The following is a 23,388-nucleotide window of genomic DNA, read 5'->3' on the forward strand; positions in this document are numbered from 1 at the left end:
ATAGTCTCTATTTAAACAGGGGAGATGTTATTTGAGAGTTTGAAATGAATTGTAATCATTTCTCACTAAGGAAGAAAATTGCCTACTTATTAAGTACTAATGAGCCTGAGATTAGGATTTCCACAATAAAATTTCATAGATAGAAATGAACATAACAACCATCAGCAAATCGTACCTAGTCTTAGAATACATGAAAATAAATACTAAACTAGTCCCCATATAAGCACATAAATTGGAACTAGTTTTCCAAACTAGAAAGATGACTCATTTAACTTAGAAACTGTTGTTTCTTCAATGCCTTATCTCATCAGTTTTTTCATGTACATGTGAATTTTTCAACTTGAAAGTTTATTTTAATGAACATAATGTGTTACATTCATTGATGTAATAAAAAATAAAATGTACATCAAAGATAGAAAATTATCCACATCCTTTAAATCTTCCTCAATACTTGTACACCTAAGAAAAATTAATTTGTATCCCCTATAATTGAGTCATAATGGATGCTTACTCTAGAAATAATTCCTGAAGAAATTGTTACTCACTTAATGTGCACAATACTGATCCAGCCATATCTTATGGGAAGAGCAAAAGTCAGAAAGCCATGTCAACTGTTTGAAGAAGATCCAGAAAACCTGAGCAGCATAATGTCTGCCATGCCATTTTTCATTTAGATCTTGATATATTTCAGACTTTGGGACTTTTAATATTTGTACACTATGGGGATATTGGATTGCTAGAAATTTTCTTATGAATGATTTATGCCTTTACCCAGGATTCTGCTTCTAAGCTTCTCCAGTAAAGGCCTGAGCATACTACCCCTTCCTCTTTTAGAGAGATAGCTTTATATATTTCACTCTCTTCCTTAGCCTTTGAGGTTGTGACACACATATAGAAGAGTTCTCTTCATGAGGACATGAGTTATTCTTAAAATATCTGTCCCTGTACTTACTCAGGAACAAGATAATCGAACCAAAGTAAACTTACAAAGGTCAAGAAGATCCAGTGGGCTAGAAGAGTTAGCCTCAGATAAGATTGCCAGCCCCTTCTGACTATACACTCTGGCAATTACATCGCACATACAGCATTAAAGTGAAATTAACAAAAATTACCTCTGCCCCACACAGAAATATATATTGATAGGAAAAGAATGATGTGAAATGATGATAAAGGAATGAGAATATAAGAACCTCTCTTTCTGAAAAAAAGTTAGCATATGAAGAGCCATTGTGCTGCTTTGACCAAGGAACACAAGAATTCCAAAATTAGACAGATAAATAAATTCTATAAAGATATAAAATATAAACATTGTGTTATGCCAGAAATTGAATAATAACTGCAACAACTTTTACCTGAGGATTTTTTGTTCTCATGTATGTTAATAATATATTGCTTGGGACATGGCAAACTGCCAAGGCTGGCAAGGAAATTTCATTTTGGTCTAGAGTCCTTGAAGCCACAAAAGTTACAAACTTGAAAACAGGCTATCATATGCCTCTAGTTTCTTTAAAAGTTGGATTATGGGGTTGAATTATAAAATTTATTGTAAAGGATAACTGTTTATCAATGGTGACTAAACTTGAGGAAAATAATTATAAAAGATAACTGTATTCTGTCACAATTCATCAATGATGACAAAACTTATAACCCCAGATATACAAGAGAAAACACATGCCCAAAAATAAAATTCATATTATCTATGTTTTAGAAAATTGTGAATCTATCCCTGATTAATGAATTCTGTACAAATAAGTAAACACTCTGGCTGCTAGTTAGTAAGGCTACAAGATTGTCTGGACAATCATCCCTGGCTCATCCTATCCTAACCTCTTCCTTACCTCCTCTCTTGGACCACAGCACCTTGGGGCAAGCCTCAGTTACAATACTATTCTAAATGGATGTTGTAATATTACAAGGGCATTGAATTGGATAAAAAATAATTTGGCATATTATATGTATGAATGAATCATTTGTAGGCCCTTAATCAATATTGTAATACTACAGATAGTATTTCCCATATCTATGCTTCTAATCTCCCACTCTTCAGTATGTGGTTTTACATATAAATTCAAGTATATTGAACTAAAAATATGTTTTAAAGTCAACCTTAGATTAATGTTTTTGCTTTTGTGTGTTTATAGGTCTAATGAAGATGTGTGGTCTCATGCCTGCTGACATATTCCTATAATGTAAGGTATTGTTCAGCCAAGTAAGATAAATTCACTTGGTCTCCTGAACTCCATTGCTCTTAGAAAATTGAAGAGGAAATATCAGTAGATGGATGAAAGGCTGATTTTTCTTATGTTTCTCTTATTTCAGTCACTAATGGTGAGAATATGTAAACAAAATGCTATTCATGACATGGAAACTGTATGAACAAAGACACTTGCTACAACTCTGATTAGATCACAAAGGTATCATCAACTGGTTAGGGCCTTCCTGTGCTTATAGCCTCCCAAAAGTAGAGCTTCTGAACACAGTTCACAAATGTTCTAGATGCCAAACAAACAATTGGTCATGTTAACCAAATGAAGACATCTGGAATGAACCAGAAAACCTGTTTCACAACTGTGCATGGAAATTCTTTTTTCTGTACTTTTAATTTATGCATTAGTTAACCAATTGCTGTGCTCTTCCTTTGGGAAGACTATTTTTTCCATTCTGAGCAATCCTTGGTTGCCTATAGTATTTTGTGTAAAGTTGAGGACTCATGGGCTTTTCCTTGCCCTTCGTGGCATTGCAGTCATTGCTGTGCTTAGTCAGATCATGTTTAGAAAGCTATGTTGCTGATAATAAATGACTGTAACTTCTGACATTGCAGGAGACACAATTTCTGAGCAAAGTCACTTAGCCTCTGGCTCTTAAATCTTTTTGTTACCACTTCCACAATATTCTGTAAGACTTAGGTGCAGTCATTATTTTGTATATCCATTGTGCCTAAGATCCACCTCTATATTTAATTGACTGTGGTTTTCTATAGAGGACTTCATCTACTGGAAATAGAAATTTATTTGATGAGTTGTGTAGACTACACTGACAAGTAAGTATAAGCCCAAATGTTTATTGATTATTAGCATTTGTAATTAGGATTCAGAAAATTAGTATTTGTAGGTACTCCTCTAATAACCATGACTTTATTTGGCATTGAATAGATAGATAGGCTTCCAGAAGCAAGAGTGATTTTATTCTTTTTAAGCAGATATTAAGTCCAAGTAAAATGTAGCTATCTTGGGGATGTCATTCTGTATGCTGTGAATATATGTTGTTCTCATTGGTTAATATATAAGCTGCTTTGGCCTATGTCAAGGCAGCTTAGAGGCAGGCAGAAAATCCAAGGAAAGAAAAAGGAAAGAGACAGACAGAATCTGAACAGACACCAACCTGCTGCCCAAAGAAAAACATGCCAACAGACTGGTAAGTCATGGAACACATAGCAAAACAAAGATTAATAGAAATGGATTAATTTAAGATATAAGAGCTAGCTAGCAAGTGGACTGTCATAGACCTCACAGTTTGTAAATAAAAATAAACCTCTCTGTGTTTACTTGAGTCCAAGCAGCTCTGGGATCATTGGTGAGAGAGATTTGATGGGACTGTGGGGGGGCTAGGCAAGACTGCAGAAATCTTCTGCCTACCTTTGGCACCCAGATATTGTAGCAAGAATTTAAAAAAAAAAGATTCTAAAATGGATCTAAAAACAGCTTCCTAGTTCTATCTCTCAGGCAAGTTGTAGCATACAGGCTTGAGCTACAGTACGTTGAGTTTACAGCATGTGGGCTAGAGCACAGCATGGTGGATTCCTGTCATGGTACACTGTCACATCTTCAAGCTACACAGCATCCTGTGTGGTAGACTTAGCATTTGCTAGTATAGACAAAAATGTTTCTGGGCTATATGTTCCTTGATAGAGACATCAACCTACTGACTTCTAGAGTCAGCAGAGAGCATGGATCACAGAGCTGGCAGTAAATTATCACCACTATGTTAAAAAGCTGAGGTGGGTGGTGTCAGCAGCCAAGGCTGTTGCTTTTCATCCGAGCCGTTCAGTTTAACAGTTTAAAATCTCTCTTGGTCACAGAAGGATTATAGATTCACAATAAGACAGATTTAGATGGTATAAAATTCTAAAATGTTTACAATGTGTGTAAAAACGTATGTAGGCTTGGGGGAGGAAAAGGAATATATGAAGTTATATAAAAATACATAGTTTTGAAAAATAAAGTCTTTAAAGAGAGTGTAAAAATAGTATAAAGATAAGCCATGTAAAGACAGAAATCATACACAGAGTCTGGATTCTATAGTCTTTGGGATTTTTAAATGCAAACGGACATTTGATTATAAAGGCTGATGAAATAAGCCAGTATAATATATATATATTTCAAAATTTGTGTCTAAGGATACATTACTTTGGAAAAGAGGTTCTGCTTTTGTTTCCACAGAAGATGAGAACCTCTGGATTGCTACCAAGCTATTATGGTTTGAACAAGGAAGACCCCCTGAGAGGTAGCCAGATGTTCCAACATCCAAAATCAGCTTCAAAAAACTGGTTGAGACAATACATTCTCATAGACTACAGCCAAAATTTAACTATAATTCTTAATTTTCTCAGGATACCCACTAGATTATCAGTGCCCCAAACCAGCAGGGAGTAGTATGAGAGGCTATGCCCAAATTCCCACTATATTATTTATAAATGATTATTTTTATTTAAAGGATATTGATTACAAATGCAATCTCTTTCTAAAAAAGAAAAGGGCATATAGATATGATAGGATGAAAGGGTAGATTATTGAATCTACATTTAAAGAGCAATAACTTGTTTAAAATATTTTACATTGCTATAGATTTTAGTTTATTGATACAAATTTAAAGTTAATTTTGTTATACTGTATATATCTCTACTCTTGTTTAAGGTATTATGTTTATGCAACTCATTTAAAATTGTAATATACAATTAAGAAGTACAGATTAATAGTAGCCTAGGATAATCAAACTTATAGTTATGTTAATTAAGTTTTTAGGTATATAAAGGTATATTTCAATTAGGTAGATAATCTTCAAACACTTCAAAGACTTACAGAATATGCAGCCTAGATAATTCCTGGATCTCTGCCAAACTAATCATCAGAAATCCTTGACTCTATATATGCTCTGTAGGAACTCAAAGAATCAGGATAGTCTCATTGCTTCCCAGAGACTGCCACCTCCCATGCCCTACTTCTTGAAGGCCCAGTTCAAGCCTACCTCCTGCAGGAAGCACTCCATCCCCTGCCAAGACTCAATATGGCATCCTTGGAAGATTTGTCTCTTGCTGTGTTACAATGGTACCAAAGGCCAACTTTCTTCTGCTTCTGTCTGGTCTCTCTATGCTCTCCATTCTCTTTTCCAAGTAGCTTGCTTCATCTTGCCACCATGTCTATAGGTTAACCATAAAGGCACTGAATAAATGCCCCATAGCCTGCTGGTATCACAGCAACACTGGTGACGTCACAGGAGATGACAGTGCTCTCCAGGATACCATAGAGTACTCAAGTATGGGACTGCTGATGTCACAGCTTTTGCCTACCTGCTAACTACCTCACTTCAAGTTGCCCTTCCCAGGAGCCTTTCCTCACTTACAGGGAAACTTCAGCACCTCTTCCTTCTAAAGCCAGACGTCTAGCAATGCTTCACTACAAACTGTTGTTTGTGGGGTGTTTAGGGCCAACTTTTCAAACAGTGCTTAAGATTGGCTCTTTCCCACCTTAAGATTCATACTCAATGAGATAAAAAGGCTGCTGGTAAATTAAAACAGGATGGTGGGGAGGAAAGATGAATTCCCTGAAATAAACAAAGACCTGGAGAAAATCCTTGGAATGTTACAATGGGCGAGGGGCTCAAAACAACACAAAGCATCAAGTCTCACCTTGGGTCCATTCCATGTGGCCCACTTGACATGATACAACCTGTCATCACCTTTGGTCACCACCCTTGTGATGATACAAGCCAGAGACACTACAATATCAGAGGATGGAAAAGGTAGACCATGGAGCGAAGGAACACTCCACACCAGATGTCATAAGCAAAGGCTATTGTAGAGGGTAGGAGTTCAAGGACTTGTCATTTTGCTCTCTTGGTATTCTGGGGATGCCAGTAGCTTGCATGCACTAAGTGCTCGAACATGAGCCTAGTCTCCCAGCCAAGCTTCCTGGTTCTGGAAAGCCTAGGGATTCTTGTCTGAAGCCAGCCCCTGCCTGAATCCATTTTGGGAATTAAGAACAAGGATCTTCTCCTGGAGACTGACTGAAAAGACAGCTGAGACAAACAAAGGCAGGGACCACAGCAAATGTCCCAAAGACCAGAGTGATGGGGTCTCTACTCTTGTCTGTGGTGGTACTGTGTTCCCCAAAATATTGTGCACCCTAATAAACTTATTTGGGGTCAGAGACAGAACAACCACAATATTAAACATAGAGGATAGACAGTGGTAGCACACGCCTTTAATCTTAGTATTCCAGAGGCAGAAATCCCTCTGGATCTCTGTGAGTTCAAGGCCACATTAGACACAGCCAGGCATGGTGACACACACCTTTAATCCCAAGAAGTGAGCCTTTAATCCCAGGGAGTGATGGCAGATAGCAGAAAGGTATATAAGGTGTGAAGACCAGGAACTAGAAGCATTTGGCTGATTAAGATTTCAGGCTTTTGAGCAGCAGTTCAGCTGAGATTCATTCTGGATGAGGACTCAGAGGCATCCAGTCTGAGTCAGAGGATCAGCTGAGGAATTGGCAAGGTGATGTAGCTGTGGCTTGTTCTGCTTCTATGATCTTCCCGCATTCACCCCAATAACTGACCTCAGGTTTGATTTTGTTATTAAGACCTTATAAGATTCCTGCTAAACTTGTCCTCATGGATTTATCACTAACATGGCTTTCCATTTTTGCTGGGGGCCAGGCACCTATTCTGAGAAAACATAATGGACTCTCCTCATCCCAAGCCTCATTCTTCATGTCCCCAATTCTGCCTGTGTGATAACCCAAGCCACCTATCACTGTGAGGGCCTGCCTGTGGGAAATTTCAATCATTCCATGTAAAGGGACAGTAGCTGTCTTTGTGATGCACACAGAGATCTAAGCATCCAAACACTTGGCCCAAAAAGTTCTTTCTTGCTGAGATGTTGGACCCATCCAGCACATGTCACTCCAGAGAGCTGAAGGAAGGGAAGTCACAAGTTCATGTTCTTTTGTCAGGAAGGGAGTCAAACCAGTAGTTCTGAGTCCCCACCTGACCTATCTTGTCACCGGCTAGACTTGAGAGATAGTTTTGCCCAATAAAGAGGTCAAAACTAGAGATTTGTGGTTTGTGCAAGAAGCATACTTGATTCCTGAATAGGGATGTGGCTCCATGGTGGAATACTTATCCTGCATGCATGGATAAGGCTCGTTTCATGCTCAGGATGGCAGGGCAGGAGACAGAAAAGTTAGAGTTCCATAACACCAAAGGGTATATACCAGAGACATGAAATTTAATAAGTGGGGTGGGCTCTTCAAAAGGACTAACACAAGCCAATCCAGTCACTTTGTAAAGGAGGAAAAACAGGCTGGGAGTTTTGCAGGGAACATAAGGCACTTCTTCCAGGAGACTCCCACATGACCATAGAATAGCAAGATTCAGGTTCTCTTGCCTTGCTCCCATGGGTGTCAGTACACCCCAGGTTGCATCCTGCCTTTGAGACCTGAGGACCCCAGTACAAACCCCATATGCATCCTGGGCTCCTGTTTCTCCTGAGGGCCTCTATGAGAAATCAAATGGACCTTGGCCAACTTGCATTGCTGGTCCAGGATTCTGGAAACATGGACACCTGCCAACCTACAAGAAGTTCTCTAAGCTGCCCTGCCTGCCATTTCAAGCAAGCCCATACTCCCAAGTTCTTGAGGGACTGAGTACAAGCATGTCAAAGAGGTGGGGAATTTTAAGGCCCCACCCCATCTGAGGGCTTGCTGGTGATGTTCACCTTGTTTGGCAGATTCCTTTCTTCCAGTTCTGAAGAGCAGGGAGAACCCTCCCAGCTAGCTTCTCAAGAATGCAACAAGGGGGGCAAGAAGCCAGTACATTGCTGGGATATCCTGCAGCCATGCTACTCACACTGTCCCTTGTCTGGCCAAGTGCGAGTGTCTTCCTTTTGTGATGGGGTATCACTGAACTACCAGCTCTCAGGATATTTTATTGTCCCTTATCCCTTGCCTGGGTATGAGGATCCCATGCCTTTCCAAGATTCATTTTTATGTAGGTGCTGGGGGTTCAAACAGGTCCTCAGGCTTGTGGACCAACAACTCAGACCCTCCACACAGCCCTGCTTGTTAGTCATTAAATTATCACATCAATGCTGACATGTCCATTCAAATAATTTCTAAATGGAATATTTTTTCACTACTAAGTGAGATGGTTTTCTGTAGTCAGCCTTTGTGGCAAGTTGTCAGCAGCCACAGCCAGCAGTTATCATGTCTCAATGAACAGAAGTTCCAGATTAATTTTCTTTATGTTATTTTATTTTTTTTCATTTTACATACCAACCAAACTTCCCCTCTCTCCCCTCCTCCTGCTCATCCTCCACTTTCCCGCACCACACCTGCCATTCACTCAACAAAGTCTGGCGTATCACCAAGCACCTCCCCTCGGCTTTACAGCTGAGCAAGTCATCCCCCTATATGGAATGGACTCCAAAAATCCCATTCATTTACTAGGGATAAATCCTAGTCCCACTGCCAGGGGCCCCACAAACTGACCAAGTCACACAATTATCACCCACATTCAGAGGGCCTAGTTTGGTCCAATGTAGGCTCCTGAGTTGTCATTCTGAGTCTGTGAGCTCTCATTAGCTAGGGTCAGCTGTGTCTGTTCTTTTCCCCATCATGACCTTTACCCACTTGCTCATCTAATCCATCCCCTTCTTTGACTGGACTCCAGGAGCTTGACCCAGTGTTTTGATGTAGATCTCTGCATCGGCTTCATCAGTTACTGGATGAAGGTTCTATGATGACAATTAGGGTAGTTGCTGCAGGCCACAAGAATCTGAAATAGAGACTCAGCTATATATGATAAAGCTATATCTAGAAGGATCCAAAAATCCTTCTAAAGGAGAAATCAAATATCAAAGAATAGTTGATGTTATTCAGCTTTTAATATATCAGCTGCTTCCTGATATCAATTTCTTGTGTGCTCATACTCCTAGGCCATAAGTCAAACAGTATAAGCTTCTCAGACCTACTGCTGATCTGAACTAGGTAACACCCTTACAGAAACAATGCCTGTCTCCTAGGATGTGTAGATGCATTGCTTTGTTTCTTGTGCAAATGAAGGACAGACCGTCCTACCCCTCACAGGCCAAATGGCATTCCAGAACAATTGACTTACAACAAAAAGGGTTTTTTTGCATACCAGGTGAGGGAGGATTGAGGCAGAATTACTAGCTCAGACCAGAGTCCGGTAGCCAAAGAAAGAACAAGTCAGTTTTTTAGATGGTAGGGATTGAGTCAGGTCAGAAGAGTAGGAAAGGAAAGCATGAGCATGGATGGAGAAACTGAGGATGAAGATGAGATTGATAGCAGAAGAGCTTAGTTAAGGCTATGAGAGGACAGGAAGAAAAAGGGACAGGGCGAAGCTGAGTGTGAGAACAGAACTAAGCCATGTAGAAAGAGAACTCATTAAGAGAAGGGACAGAGAGGAGCTAAATAGAAGAATAGAATTGAAGCAGCATAGATAGAATCTTGACTCAGAAAAACAAAATATATGGACCAAAGAGTTTAATGTAATTAGATTCATTTATTATTATCAAAGATTAGGTTTTCAGCTGGTGGTACATCCTTCATGGACTCTAGGAGAGGGCTATCAAGAGGCTACACCCCACATAGTCTGCTATAGGTAGTCATCAATCTGATTACAGGGGAAGGCCAGTCTTATCTTGGGTCAATCTTGTGGAGTCCTGGTTATTTCCCTAGTACCAGGTTTCTCCCTAACCACATAATGACTCCTTCTATCAAGATACCTATTTTCTTGCTCTCCCTCCCTGTTCCCCCCAACTCAACAATCCTGTTCCCTTATGTTTTTATCCCCCATTCCTCCCCACCACACTCCTAGTTTAAGCAGGAGATCTCATCTATGTTCCCTTGCAAGGGCTATCCATGCATGCCCCATTAGGGTTGTTCTTGTTACCTAGCTTCTCTGGGATTGTCAATTGTAGCCAGGTTATCTTTCATTTTAACTCTGATATCCACTTATGAGTGAGGACACACTATGTTTGTCTCTTTTGATCAGGGTTACCTCACTCAGGATGACTTTTTCTAGTACCATCGATTTGCTTAAAATTTTATGCTGTAATTGATTTTTACCACTGAGTAATATAATACTCCATTTTGTAATACATCCAAATCACAACAGAAATGACAGCTCAACAGACATGTTCTGAACACCCTACACTCCCCATAGTATAGTTTGTGGTCCCTCTTCAATTGTAAGTTTTCAGAAATGCCAGAGTTTGGAGGACACTCATTCATTGGTCTATTTTTCTTTCTCACTGACCAGTTAAGACCCAGACTAGAAGAAATGGCAGAACTATCTTCACAACCCTCAACAGCACAATCAGCATTAAAAGATCAAAGCAAGAGTTTGTGCGGTGGCGGCCGAGGCGGCGTAGCTCTGTGACAGGTTCGGCCTTGCACGCGCCTCCCACCCAGCGCCGCCACGATGCCCAAGAGAAAGGTTAGCGCAGATGGAGCGGCGAAGGCGGAGCCCAAGCGGCGCTCCGCGAGGCTGTCGGCCAAGCCCGCCCCTGCCAAGGTGGACGCGAAGCCGAAGAAGGCCGCGGGAAAGGATAAACCGTCAGACAAAAAAGTGCAAACCAAAAGGAAGAGGGGAGCAAAGGGCAAACAGGCTGAGGTGGCTGACCAGCAGACCACAGACGTGCCTGCAGAAAATGGAGAGGCTGAGAACCAGAGTCCAGCCTCTGAAGTCGAAGAGAAAGAAGCCAAGTCCGACTAACCATCCATCGTGTCTGTCAGTGTCCCGCCTCCCTTCTTGTACAATCCAGAGGAATATTTTTATCAACTATTTTGTAAATGCGAGTTTTTTAGTAGCTCTAGAAACATTTTTAAAAGGTGGGAGGAAGTCCCGCCTCATCCCATTTTTTAAGTGTAAATGATTTTTTTAAGAGGTTAAATCACTTGCTGGTTGTTTATTTTTTGGTACAACCAGAAAAGAGCAGGATACTGAATCAGGAGAGGCTGTGAGTGTCTCGGGGATCACCATAACATTCCGTAGAGGGGGCTAGTTTTATATCCTACAACACAAAGCATACTTGGAGTCTTGGCCGTGCATTTGTGTCTGGAATATTTTCAGTTATTTCTGGTCTCGTGTTTCTAGTAGAACTGTATCCTAAAAACCATTCCTCGGTCCTTGCCCTGTCAGAACTGTCTCTGGTCACGGCAGTCCATTTTCCTAACAATTGTGATAATGTGCTGTGAAAGATTGAAATTTTGAATATGTACTGTATGTGGCATAAAATTGTGAGTCAGTGGAATTAAGAATTGCAAGCATTTGATTGTTATGTGAGGTCTTAGGGAATACTTGCCAAGTTTAGGCTGGAACATCACTGGAATAAGTTCAAAGAGAAAAAACACATGGCTCTTTTGGGTACGTGAACACAATGTCTGACTCTTAGAGTTTGGGTCCATGTTTTAAGAATTGAAATGTCTGTGTACTCAACCAATAAAGTCTCAGTTGTGAAAGAGTGAAAAAAAAAAAGATCAAAGCAATTCTCAATTACATTGTGTGAGGAAACCCTGAGCTAAAAAGAAAGTGCACTAAATAGAAAAAATAATTAATACCTGAGAAAAATGCAAAGAAAAATTTAATGACAAGGAAATACAAGGTTTCTTTCTTAGCATACACATATGAGGTATTTTATTTTTTTATATTCTCTATTAATTATTTTAACATTACCATTGTTAAAATGCTTTTACAAAACAGAAAATGTTGGGCGTGCATCATCTACACATAGAATTGTACTTAGGAGACCAAAACATGAGTATTATGAGTTCCAACATATCCTTGAATAATTACTGATGTCCAAGCCAGGCTGGATAACAAACAGCATTTCAAGGTAATTTATGAAAAATATGAAAAATAAAACAAGGAACAAATACCCACCACCCTTTTACAGATACACTTACTTGAAAATTAGGGTCACATACTGCCTGATATTTAAATATAAATAGATCACTTACATGATGGCCATTATTCTATACATTGCAGCAGATAAATACATCTCACTAAGTGAAAGCACCATAGAACATGAAACAAAGCCACAGAAGGAATATAAGGACCAAAAAATAAACTTCGCTAAATGGTTTGCATTACATATAGCTACTTTAATATATACCTCAAATGTTGCAAAATAGAAGCTATAATGTGATCTTCACATCAGTCTTTAGTGAACATGTTGATTAATTTACTTAATTCAAGGAAATGAAAACAGGATGTTCTAAGTTTTTTGTATCAAAAATGAAGACAACTGTGGTGTCTAACACTTTTACCAAATGTTTACACAAATGCAGTTTTTCTCTTGTATGAGTTTTTTCCTATGTCCTGATATCAATATGACATAAAAGAAAGCTCTAAAATATTTACAGGGCTAGAGACATGGCCAATCTCTTAATACAAGCTCATCCCCAGGACCAAAATCAGGGTTTTGACAACTTACAGTAATTACCACTGCAAGAAGTTCCAGGGGTCTAACCTTCTGGAGAAGCAGAATGCACATGCACAAGTAGAGACAGACATCACATAATTAAAATTAAAAGAAATCTTCAAACTAATTTTTACTTAAAAATGTTTTTCTCTTGTAATTCTAGTCATAAAGGTATTGAGGCATCTGAAGGCTTACAGAGTTACTCCCAATCATGTATTGATTCATTTAACTGAAAGCAAGCATGTAGACTTGACTTCAGAAAAATCAATCATTCTCAGTCTGTGGTATTATTTGGGAAAATTTAGGAAATGCTGCCCTGCTGGGGGTAGGCCTGAAAGTATAACATTTCCCATTTATACTTTAAGCTTTACGTTGCAGATTAAGAATGTGAATTTTCAGTTTCCTATTTTAGCTGCAATGTCTGATACTAGTTTCCATGCCACTTTCATGCTGATCTTGTATTGCTTTGGAACCAAGGGCCAATTAAATACTTTCATAGGTTCACATTAACATGATGTTACATCACAGCAACAAAAATGAATTAGTACACATTCATGAAGTTTTACACCTGGATTCATTATCTCATGTAATTGAAGTATAAAATCTAAATGAATTACCATATTGCTTAAACCCATAGTCCTTTTGAGCATGTGAATTTGCAGGTATAAACCAAATACAGAGGGACATCACAATTCTTGAAGAGAATTTTGACACCTGTGAGATATTTCTCTCCATAATAATCATGTGTAACTGAATATAAGTGTGTTTGCTAAAGATCTTATCAAATCCCTTATAGTCACATTTCTTTGGTATGAGTTTTTTTTATAGATGCTCAAGATGTAAAGTTATATTCACAGGCTTTTATACACCAATTACACACTAATAGTAATACTTTTCTAGGGATTCTCTTCAGTATGTGATCTTGCATGCCTTTGAAGATGACCATGCTGTACAAATGCTTTACCACACTGATTACATTCATAGGGTTTCTCTCTAGTATGTGTACTTTTATGCATATGAAGAACACTGTTTTGAGCAAAGGCTTTACCACACTGATTACATTCATATGGTTTCTCTCCAGAATGTGTTCTTGTGTGCCTTCCAAGATGACTGTAATAAACAAATGCTTTACCACACTGATTACATTCATAGGGTTTCTCTCCAGTATGTGTTCTTGTATGCCTTTGAAGAACACTGTGGCGAGCAAAGGCTTTACCACACTGATTACATTTATAGGGTTTCTCTCCAGTATGTGTTCTTGTATGCATTTCAAGATTACTGTGAAGTACAAAGGATTTACCACATTGATTACACTCCAATATCTGTTTTCTGATACCTTTTAAGATTACCATGTTGTGCAAAGGCTTTACCACATTGATTGCATTCATATTGTTTCTCTCCCCTTTGACTTCTTTCATACCTACATGGATAATTTAAAAATGTAAAACTTAACCACAATTATTAAACTGTTACATCTTTATTTCTCTAAGAATTAATTTTTCAGTTTGTTGTACACATAAAAAGGAATCAAATCTTAAGGTTTTATCACTTAATTTAGACTCATGTTGTTCCCCTTTAATAAAGATTATTTTCCACATTTGGAGATGCTTGTTATGGTAAGAACCTTTATTACAGGACTCACATTTATAGCATATTTTTTCTCAAGGAGATTTTTTATATATATATAAAAAGAACCAGAAGAATTCAGACTTTCACCCCACTTATTTCATCAATATATTTTCCTATACTGTGAATCCTACTATATTTGCAAAGTGAACCAGGGAAGACAGAAGTATTACATCTTCCCACTATTCATAGGGCTTCTCTTCAGTTTGTTTGCAGATGTATTCTCTTTTAAGCTGGGAAACCAATTACATGTAAACTTGAATCACATTTAGCAAGTCTACTCAACATGGGACTACTACACAACTTATAATTGTTCTGAGATGGACAAAGATACATTTCTTCTTTCCATATCCCTATGTTCATATGGCTTGTATCCAGAGTGACATATGATATTCCTAGTAAATGAAGAATAACAAATACAAAGTTTCTACAATGCCTCCACAGTTTGACATTTTGTTCCTCATGGACATGTCCTATAGGTTTTAAGGATTCTCCACTACAATCCTCCATTAACTCTTGAATCTAACAACCCATTTCATTAAACTTAGCAGAGTCAGAACAACTAGAGATTAACACTAGCTTTACTATGGACTACTTGCTTATTAGAATGTTTTGGACATAGACATCATATATTCAATGTGTATACCTTTGGTAGTATGAGTGATATGAATCTAAATGAACTGGCAATTCTACAACACAGCTCTGATAGATCTACGATTCCAATGCTGATTTCTGTTAAGGTATTGATTGCTTGTCTTTCTTCTAAAAAGAATGACCTGCCAACACAATTCACTTACCTGCCTTTCAGGTATATGGATTATGAACATCATGAATGTTCTTTAAGCTGTGATTATTTACACTGCTGCATTTCTTTAAAACTTAGAGACATTAAAATATATCCGGGGGCACATTTGTATCAGCTTTCACATGAAAATTACCTTTCATGTCATTCAGAACTTTGACAATGTTCTTCAACTTCAAGATCTTCCCAATTGTATCCTAAAATATAGGACGAGAAAATGTATGAAATATTACAGAAATTTGTGCAAAATTTAAGTTACTATCTTCAGTGATCCTTAGAACCATGCCTGATTTAGTCACCTCATTCTTCCTCACTCTCAATCAGAATTACCACAGAGCATCAATAACCAAGAAACAGTTGTTGCCTTAATTTAAAGTGTGAAGGAAAATTTACCTATAGCAGTGAGGTTCATATATGTCTCTAGCATCACATCTTTATAGACATTCTTCTGGGAAGGATCCAGCAATACCCAGTCCTCTTGAGTGAAGTTGACATGCATATCATCATAGGTCACGGCATCCTAAAATATGCCATACATAAGTATGCCATACATATGTATAAAACAAAAGCATGATACTGACAACATTGTAAATGCATGCTTCTTTGACAATATAGTCATATAATTCTGGTGCTTCTCACACTTATTCTACAACCCAGACATTACAATACAGTCATCAATTTATTTTAGAATGAAACAGAATAGGAGGTTTGCTTCTATTGTTTCTGAATGCTTTGAATGGGATATCGCCTTGCAAGAGAAATGTCTATTAACAGACAGAGAGACAAGCAAACACATCAGCAGTACTGAGTACACATCAGAGAAACTGTATGAATAATAACTATCTACAAAAAAGTTGAGTAAGCTTAGTGTATTGGCTCATGCCTTGAATCCCAGAACTCAGAAAGCAGAGGCAGGTATATGTGTTTCTGAGATGAAAGTCAGTCTAGTCTATGCAATCAGTTCCAGGACAGCAAGGAGTAAATATTAAGAACCTGTCTGCACTGCAAACATCAATCAAATATACAAAAAAGATAGGATAAACTCAGAGACTTTTTTTAATGAAGTTGCTACAAAGAGTTAGGCATTCACTCCAGTTCTGTATTCATCTTCCAGAAACCTGAATTGCTCTAGTTTAAACTGTAGTTTAAAAAATCTTACTAAAAAGAACTGTTTATTGAAACAGTTACAAATAGACAGATGATAACATTAGCGATATCACCATTGGTTATAAATAATCAACACAAGGCAGGACAGATGACTCAGAAGTTAAGAGCTTTTGCTGTTCCTTCATATAGATGGGTTCAGTTGCCAGGACTTAAATGGGGAAATCACACAACTGTTCATTATTTCAAGCTCATGGATTCTAAGACTCTCTTTTGACTGCTGCTAGGGCCACACATATGTGTGGTGCATATCCATGTATACAGGCAAAAGAATCATAATTATTACAAAAAATCAAAACAAACAAAATGAGCAAAAGTAATGTCACACACATGTAATTTAAAGACTTAGAAGACCCAGGCACTATTACTGTCATGAATATTGCCATCCTGGGAAAGAGAATGATATCCTCTGCCAAATTTAATAATTCAAGCTGGGGATAAAGCTCAGAAAAACAGCATAAGTTTGACATGTACAAAATTGTATACTCTAGGCCAATCACCCAATAATATCTATAAAAAAAACCCTGAAATGTTGTGTAGTGGGTAGCCATTCCAGCTTTGTTCTGGAGGTTCCAACCCCCATTGAGACTTCGGCAACTGTCACGCCTACAAGGCGGGGCCAAGGGAGGCGCCTGGGGACCCGAGATCTGGATTGGGGAACACTCTCTTGGTTCCAGGAGCCTGGATGGTGGAGGTGGACAAAGCAGAGCTCCAGAGAACACCGCTGGACTGTGATACACCTTCCCCAGACCCCGCGACCTACCTATCCCTTAATTTGTAAGTTACGCCATTAAATAAATCTCCTTTTAACTACGTGGAGTGGCCTAAATAATTTCACCAATATCTGGCGCTCACATGGGGCAAATTGCAAAAGCCTGGGTGGCTCCTGCCCTCAGCCCCCTCCCTGGCTAGCGGGCACCTAAAACCGCCTGCAAAGTTCCATATAACCAGGGAACACCTACATGGTTCCATTCTCGAAAAAGGGAGCAGCTAGTCCGGTCTCAGCTCCCTAGCTTAGCCCCGAGACCAGCGAAAGAGGCCCTCCCCAGCTTCCTGAGTGCACGCACGCCAGCTGCGGCTCCCGCCATCTTGACTCCAGCGAGCTGCAGTCAGCCAAGATCACCAGCAGGCCCTGCTTTGGAGCTGTACCATCGCCACCTGCTGGCTGAAAAGTGCTACTACACCCCCCAAAACCACAAAAGGTAAGTAAAAGTACCTGATAATTTTACACCTTAAAATTGACTAACAAATTTTGAGTAATTCTTGTAATATGGCTGACAACATTACTTCACAAGAATTTGAAAACTTTTTTGCCTGTATGATGAATGACATCTTCCTGGAAATATACGACCTTCCTAAGGCATATCTGGCCTGTACCATTTTGGCATTCATCGTAATAATTCACACAGTGTTCAAACACTGGTTTAAAAACAAGAACAAAGATGAGTCATTATTGGGACTGATACAGGCTTTAAGCGAGAGCAATGAAGGCTTACAGAAAATGATTCTATCTCTGGAATCTGCTTTAATGGATAGCAATGAGACCTTAGAGAAAAAGATTCTTTCTCTGGAATCTGCTAATCAGGATTTACAAAACAGGCTTGTACCAAAAATTGATCTTATTGATAATAAATGTTAATATTTAATGGACAGAACCCCAACTCTCCAGACACTATATAAGGAAGAAAGATTATCATTAATTGATAAGATAAGGTCCATGGAATCATGTGTTTCTGAGGAACATAAAAACTTATATGATTCCATGAGAAATCTGGAGTCCCTTGCCAGACAGGAGGTTCACTCCCTAGAACAGACCCTAGGTGCTCGTTTGCAGGCCTAAGAAGAAACTCTCAGTAAACATGACAAGGGACCTAATAAGCAGAAGGGCAAGACCATAGAGGTTGTAACATCTCCAAATGGCTCTCACACAATGGCTTATCCTGTTATCATCCATGAGAAGCCAGCGAATGACACACACCCCGAGCCATATAATACATATACATTACAACCAATTTCAACAAGGGACTTTAAAAATATAAAGGAAGCAGTAGTTACGTATGGGATACACTCCACATACGTAAAACAATTGTTAAATTCGTGGTCTACCTCACATAGAATCACCCCATATGACTGGCATCAGTTAATTTCAGCTGTTCTAGAATATAGTCAGCAGCTACAGTGGAAAAGCTGGTTGAGAGAAGAGGCAAAAAATTTAGAACAACAAGGTAAACTCAGAGATCAAACAAGGTAAACTCCCAAGATCAAATACTTGGTGAGGGATGTTTTGCTGACAGGAATGTACAAGCCATTTATGATGAACATACAATATCCCTATGCCGTACAACAGCTCTAAATGCTTGGGAAAAAATTCCAGAACCTGGAAAACCAACTGAGGTATACACAAAGATATTTCAGGGACCGCACGAACCCTTCACTGATTTTTTACAAAGACTGAACACAGCTATAACAAGAGCTGTATCAGATAAAGAATTAAGAAAAGTATTAACTGAGTCCTTGGCGTTCGACAATGCTAATGCAGAATGCAGAAGAATACTTACACCATTAAAAATCAGATCAGCTCCTTTGGAAGAATGGATTCAGTATACTAATGGTGTTGAGTCTCGTAACTACAGTAATGAAGCTTGGATAGGAGAGACAAATCCCAGAGGTGAAAGAAGGCCCCGTGTTACCAAATGTTTTAAATGTGGTACACCAGGTCATATAAGTAAAAACTGTACATGGGGTACTCCTAGGAGTAATTCTCCTTTTAGGAATAGCCTAAACAGGAGACCCCAACCACCTCCCGGATTATGTAGAAGGTGTGGCAAAGGCCGACATTGGACCAGTGAGTGCAGATCAAAAATAGATATACGAGGTAACCCTTTACTGGCGGGAAACGCCTCAGGGGGCCTCTTGCAGGCCCCCAAATCAAATGTAGTACGAATATTCCCAGCCACTGTGGAAGAAATTCCTCTCCAGGACAACTGAATAAACCACTGCCTAATGTAAAACCCGATACTGCAATGGATGATAAAACAGCTCTGATGGATGGATCACAGTTTAAAAAGAACACTATAAAACAAATATTTTGGCAGACTTCCATAAATGATCAAAGACCAAAGCTTAGAATTCGAATTAATGGCCTGGTTATGGAGGGACTGGTAGACACAGGTGCAGAAGTTACTATAATTACACCAAAATCATGGCATCCGAATTGGCCTCTTCAAGAGGTAGATGTCCAACTTTTAGGGATTGGCACCCTATCTCACATAAAACAGAGTTCGAGATGGGTTGAATGCATAGGGCCAGAAGGACAGAGAGGAAGACTGAAGCCATATGTAGCAAATGTAGCAGTAAATCTTTGGGACCGAGATCTGTTACAACAGCGGAATACCCAGATTAAAATTCCTACACTTTCAGAAAAAGAATACAGACCAATGCATGTTTCTAGGAATAATATCATCGCATGCTATAAAAATCAGGCACCAACCATTCAGGCTGTTCACAAACAGAGCACAACTGCTGTTGAACTCTCAGAAGTACCAACTGCCTTACCTTTAAAATGGCTAACTAATAAACCTGTCTGGGTTGGACAATGGCCTTTGACAAAAGAGAAGCTACAAGCTTTAGAACAGCTGGTTCAAGAGCAGTTAAATGCTCAACACATTGAAGAATCTACCAGACCTTGGAATTCTCCTGTATTTGTTATTAAAAAAAGTCTGGTAATTGGAGAATGCTGACAGATCTGAGAGCTATTAATAAAGTAATTCAGCCAATGGGCTCCCTACAGACTGGGATGCCCTTGCCCTCTCTGCTACCTAAAGAATGGCCTATAATAGTTATTGACTTAAAAGACTGTTTCTTTACCATACCCTTACAAGAAAATGATAGAGAAAAATTTGCCTTCACAGTACCTAATTATAACAATTCTCAGCCAGTCAAGAGATATCAATGGAAGGTCCTCCCACAGGGAATGTTAAACAGCCCTACTTTGTGCCAATACTTTGTGCAGAAACCATTGGAGATAATTTGTGTAAAGTTTCCACAATCCATAATTTATCACTATATGGATGATATCCTATTAGCTGATCCAAAGTTAGATACATTAGAAAGCATGTTTGAAGAAGTAAAAAAAGTTTTGCCTCACTGGGGACTGCAAATTGCTCCTGAAAAAATACAAAGAGGAGATTCTATTAACTACTTAGGATATAAGATAGAGCTACAAAAAATTAGACCCCAAAAGGTACAGCTAAGGAGAGATCGATTGAAGACTCTTAATGATTTTCAAAAGTTATTAGGAAGCATTTCCAACTTACTGGGTATCATGGGAATACCCAAAGATGGACTACAAAATTTGGCTAATACTCTAGAAGGGGACAAAGAATTAAATAGTCCAAGAGAATTATCAGCCGAAGCTGAGAAGGAATTGGCTCTAGTAGAAAAGACAATTCGAGAAGCACATATGGATCGTGTAGATCCAGAACTTAAATGCATTCTCGTCATATTCCCCTCCAGACATTCCCCAACAGGTATTTTGATGCAGAGGGAAGATATTATATTGGAATGGATATTCCTACCACATAAACCAAATAAGAAATTAAAGACTTATATAGAAAAGATCTCTGATTTGATTCAAAAAGGTAAACTAAGACTTCGCCAGTTGACAGGAATGGACCCAGCAGAAATTGTAGTACCTTTAACTAATGAAGAAATTTCATCACGATGGAAAGATAATGAATACTGGCAGAGAGCCTGCAGTAACTTTTTGGGAGAGATTAACAACCACTATCCCAAAAGCAAGAGAATAGAATTTATAAAGAAAACCGAATGGGTCCTTCCTCACATTGTACGACAAAAGCCAATTTCTGGAGTCCTCACATTCTATACTGATGCAAATAAATCAGGGAAAGCAGGATATAAATCAGGAGACTTAAGTAAAGTAGTACAAAGTCCATACAGCTCTGTACAAAAGGCAGAACTGTATGCCATTCTTATGGTACTGATGGACTTCACAGAACCCCTCAATATAGTCACTGACTCTCAATATGCAGAGAGTGTTGTTTTACATATTGAAACTGCTGAATTTATTCCTGATAATACAGAATTAACTTCATTATTCATACAATTGCAGGAAATCATCAGAAAAAGGGAACATCCTATATATATAACACATATCAGATCCCATACAGGTCTGCCAGGACCTCTAGCACAAGGTAATGATGAGATTGATCAGTTACTAATAGGTAATGTGCTAGAAGCTTCAGAATTTCATAAGAAATACCATGCAAATAGCAAAGGTTTGAAGAAGGATTTCTCCATCACTTGGCAACAGGCTAAGGATATTGTGAAAAAATGTCCTACTTGTTCCATCTATAACCAACTTCCATTACCTGCAGGGAGCAATCCAAAAGGTATACAAAGAAATGAAATTTGGCAGATGGATGTGTTTCATTTTGCAGAATTTGGAAGATTAAAGTATGTACATCATACCATTGACACCTATTCAGGATTTCAATGGGCAACTCCTATGAGTTCTGAAAAGGCTGATTCTGTGATTACACACCTATTAGAAGTTATGGCCATCATGGGGATACCTGTACAAATTAAGACAGACAATGCTCCAGCATATGTCTCCAATAAAATGAGACAATTCTTTGCTTATTACAGTATAAAGCATGTTACAGGTATACCACACAATCCCACAGGCCAAGCAGTCATAGAAAGATCCAATCGAACTTTAAAGGATATGCTAAATAAACAGCAACAGGTAACAATGACTCCCAGAAATAGATTGCATAGTGCTTTATTAACCTTGAATTTTCTCAATGCTGATGAGAAAGGAACAACAGCTGCAGAGAGACATTGGACGACAGACAAAACTCCCGAGCTAAACCAACTGGTTTATTTCAAGGATGTGCTGACCTCAGAATGGAAACCTGGATATGTTCTACGTTGGGGAAGGGGTTTTGCCTTTGTTTCTGCAGGAGAAGAAAAGCTATGGATACCAACAAAATTAATAAAAATTCGATTTGAACAGGAAAAACCCCTTGATGAGGTGAAGTAAAAGATCATCCACCAATGTGACATCTCTACAAGTTGTAAGAAAAATTTAACAATCAAGGTTGGGGTAGGGTTCTGTTTTTGTCTTTCCAGGATAATGGAAATACCCATCTTCCAAAAATCATAAGGCCTTGGATATCCGGATGTTTACAGCAGAAAGAAAGCATCTATTGGTACCAATCTACACACGGTAAAATCTCACTGTCTAACATCTATCTCTCTATCAATATAGAAAAGTTGTGGTTCCAATTCAATTATAAGCCAAGCTGGCTTTGGAGATGGAATTGGCTCACTCCTTCTCTAAATCCAAGCACATTGCTAAAAGAAAAGTTTGAGAGATTCTTCAATACCATATCAGAAGAGCCCTCTGGTGTGGGACAGAAGGAAACCAATAAAAAGGGACCATTGTCTTCTAGATTCTAATTCTCTCCATGCTTACTCTTGATTTCTCAGAATCTTTTCTTACATGCTATGTCCTCTTTAAATCCAAATCTTCCATTTTGATAACAAATAAGTTTTTCTAATAGCAATCTCAGAAGTCTCCAGAAGGAAGATGGGGCCCCAACAACAACTCTACCCAATCCAGAATGATGCCATGGTAATCATCATCATACTACACTTCTTACCAGAATTTCAGACAATCTTACCCATTACTCTAAGACTTGCTGCAGAACCTACAGTTAGTCTAACTGAAATTTAACTATCTGCGCTTTCTCACAGTACCCAACAGAGATAACATCACCCCCTAAACAACAAAATTTAACTATCTGCACTTTCTCACAGTACCCAACAGAGATAACATCACCCCCTAAACAGCAGGAAGCAATTCTAAGAAAACGACGCCCCTTCTCCCTTAGGTTTCATAATTCTCAGGGTTATGGATGATGGTTATAGGGTTGGGGGTGGAAGGAAATATTAAACTCAGTACTCTTAAAAAAAAAAGGAAAAGAAGAAATGGAATGGATAGGTATAAGACATTATGGTAGATTATTGTGTATACTAGTAAACAAAT

At 38.7% G+C, this 23,388-nt stretch overlaps 3 protein-coding genes across 4 annotated transcripts in view; 2 read left to right on the forward strand and 1 right to left on the reverse strand.

Moving 5' to 3' along the window:
• Positions 1-2,287, forward strand: part of LOC131901608 (KRAB domain-containing protein 5-like) — a 34,662-nt gene extending 32,375 nt beyond the window's left edge. For both annotated transcript variants that reach the window (XM_059252714.1, XM_059252713.1), the window contains one exon: positions 2,142-2,287. In XM_059252714.1, coding sequence (XP_059108697.1) covers positions 2,142-2,188 — 47 coding nt within the window. In that variant the 3' untranslated portion in view covers positions 2,189-2,287. The remainder of the gene's footprint in view (positions 1-2,141) is intronic.
• LOC131901605 (uncharacterized) overlaps positions 1-23,388 on the reverse strand; it is a 270,045-nt gene that overhangs the window by 108,660 nt on the left and 137,997 nt on the right. The window lies entirely within an intron of this gene.
• On the forward strand, positions 10,723-11,561 carry LOC131901607 (non-histone chromosomal protein HMG-14-like). The gene has a single exon (XM_059252712.1). The coding sequence runs from the start codon at positions 10,723-10,725 to the stop codon at positions 11,014-11,016; it is 294 nt and encodes a 97-aa protein (XP_059108695.1). The 3' UTR covers positions 11,017-11,561.

Source organism: Peromyscus eremicus, unplaced genomic scaffold, assembly GCF_949786415.1.
Source record: "Peromyscus eremicus unplaced genomic scaffold, PerEre_H2_v1 PerEre#2#unplaced_120, whole genome shotgun sequence".
Classification (NCBI taxonomy): Eukaryota; Metazoa; Chordata; class Mammalia; order Rodentia; family Cricetidae; genus Peromyscus; species Peromyscus eremicus.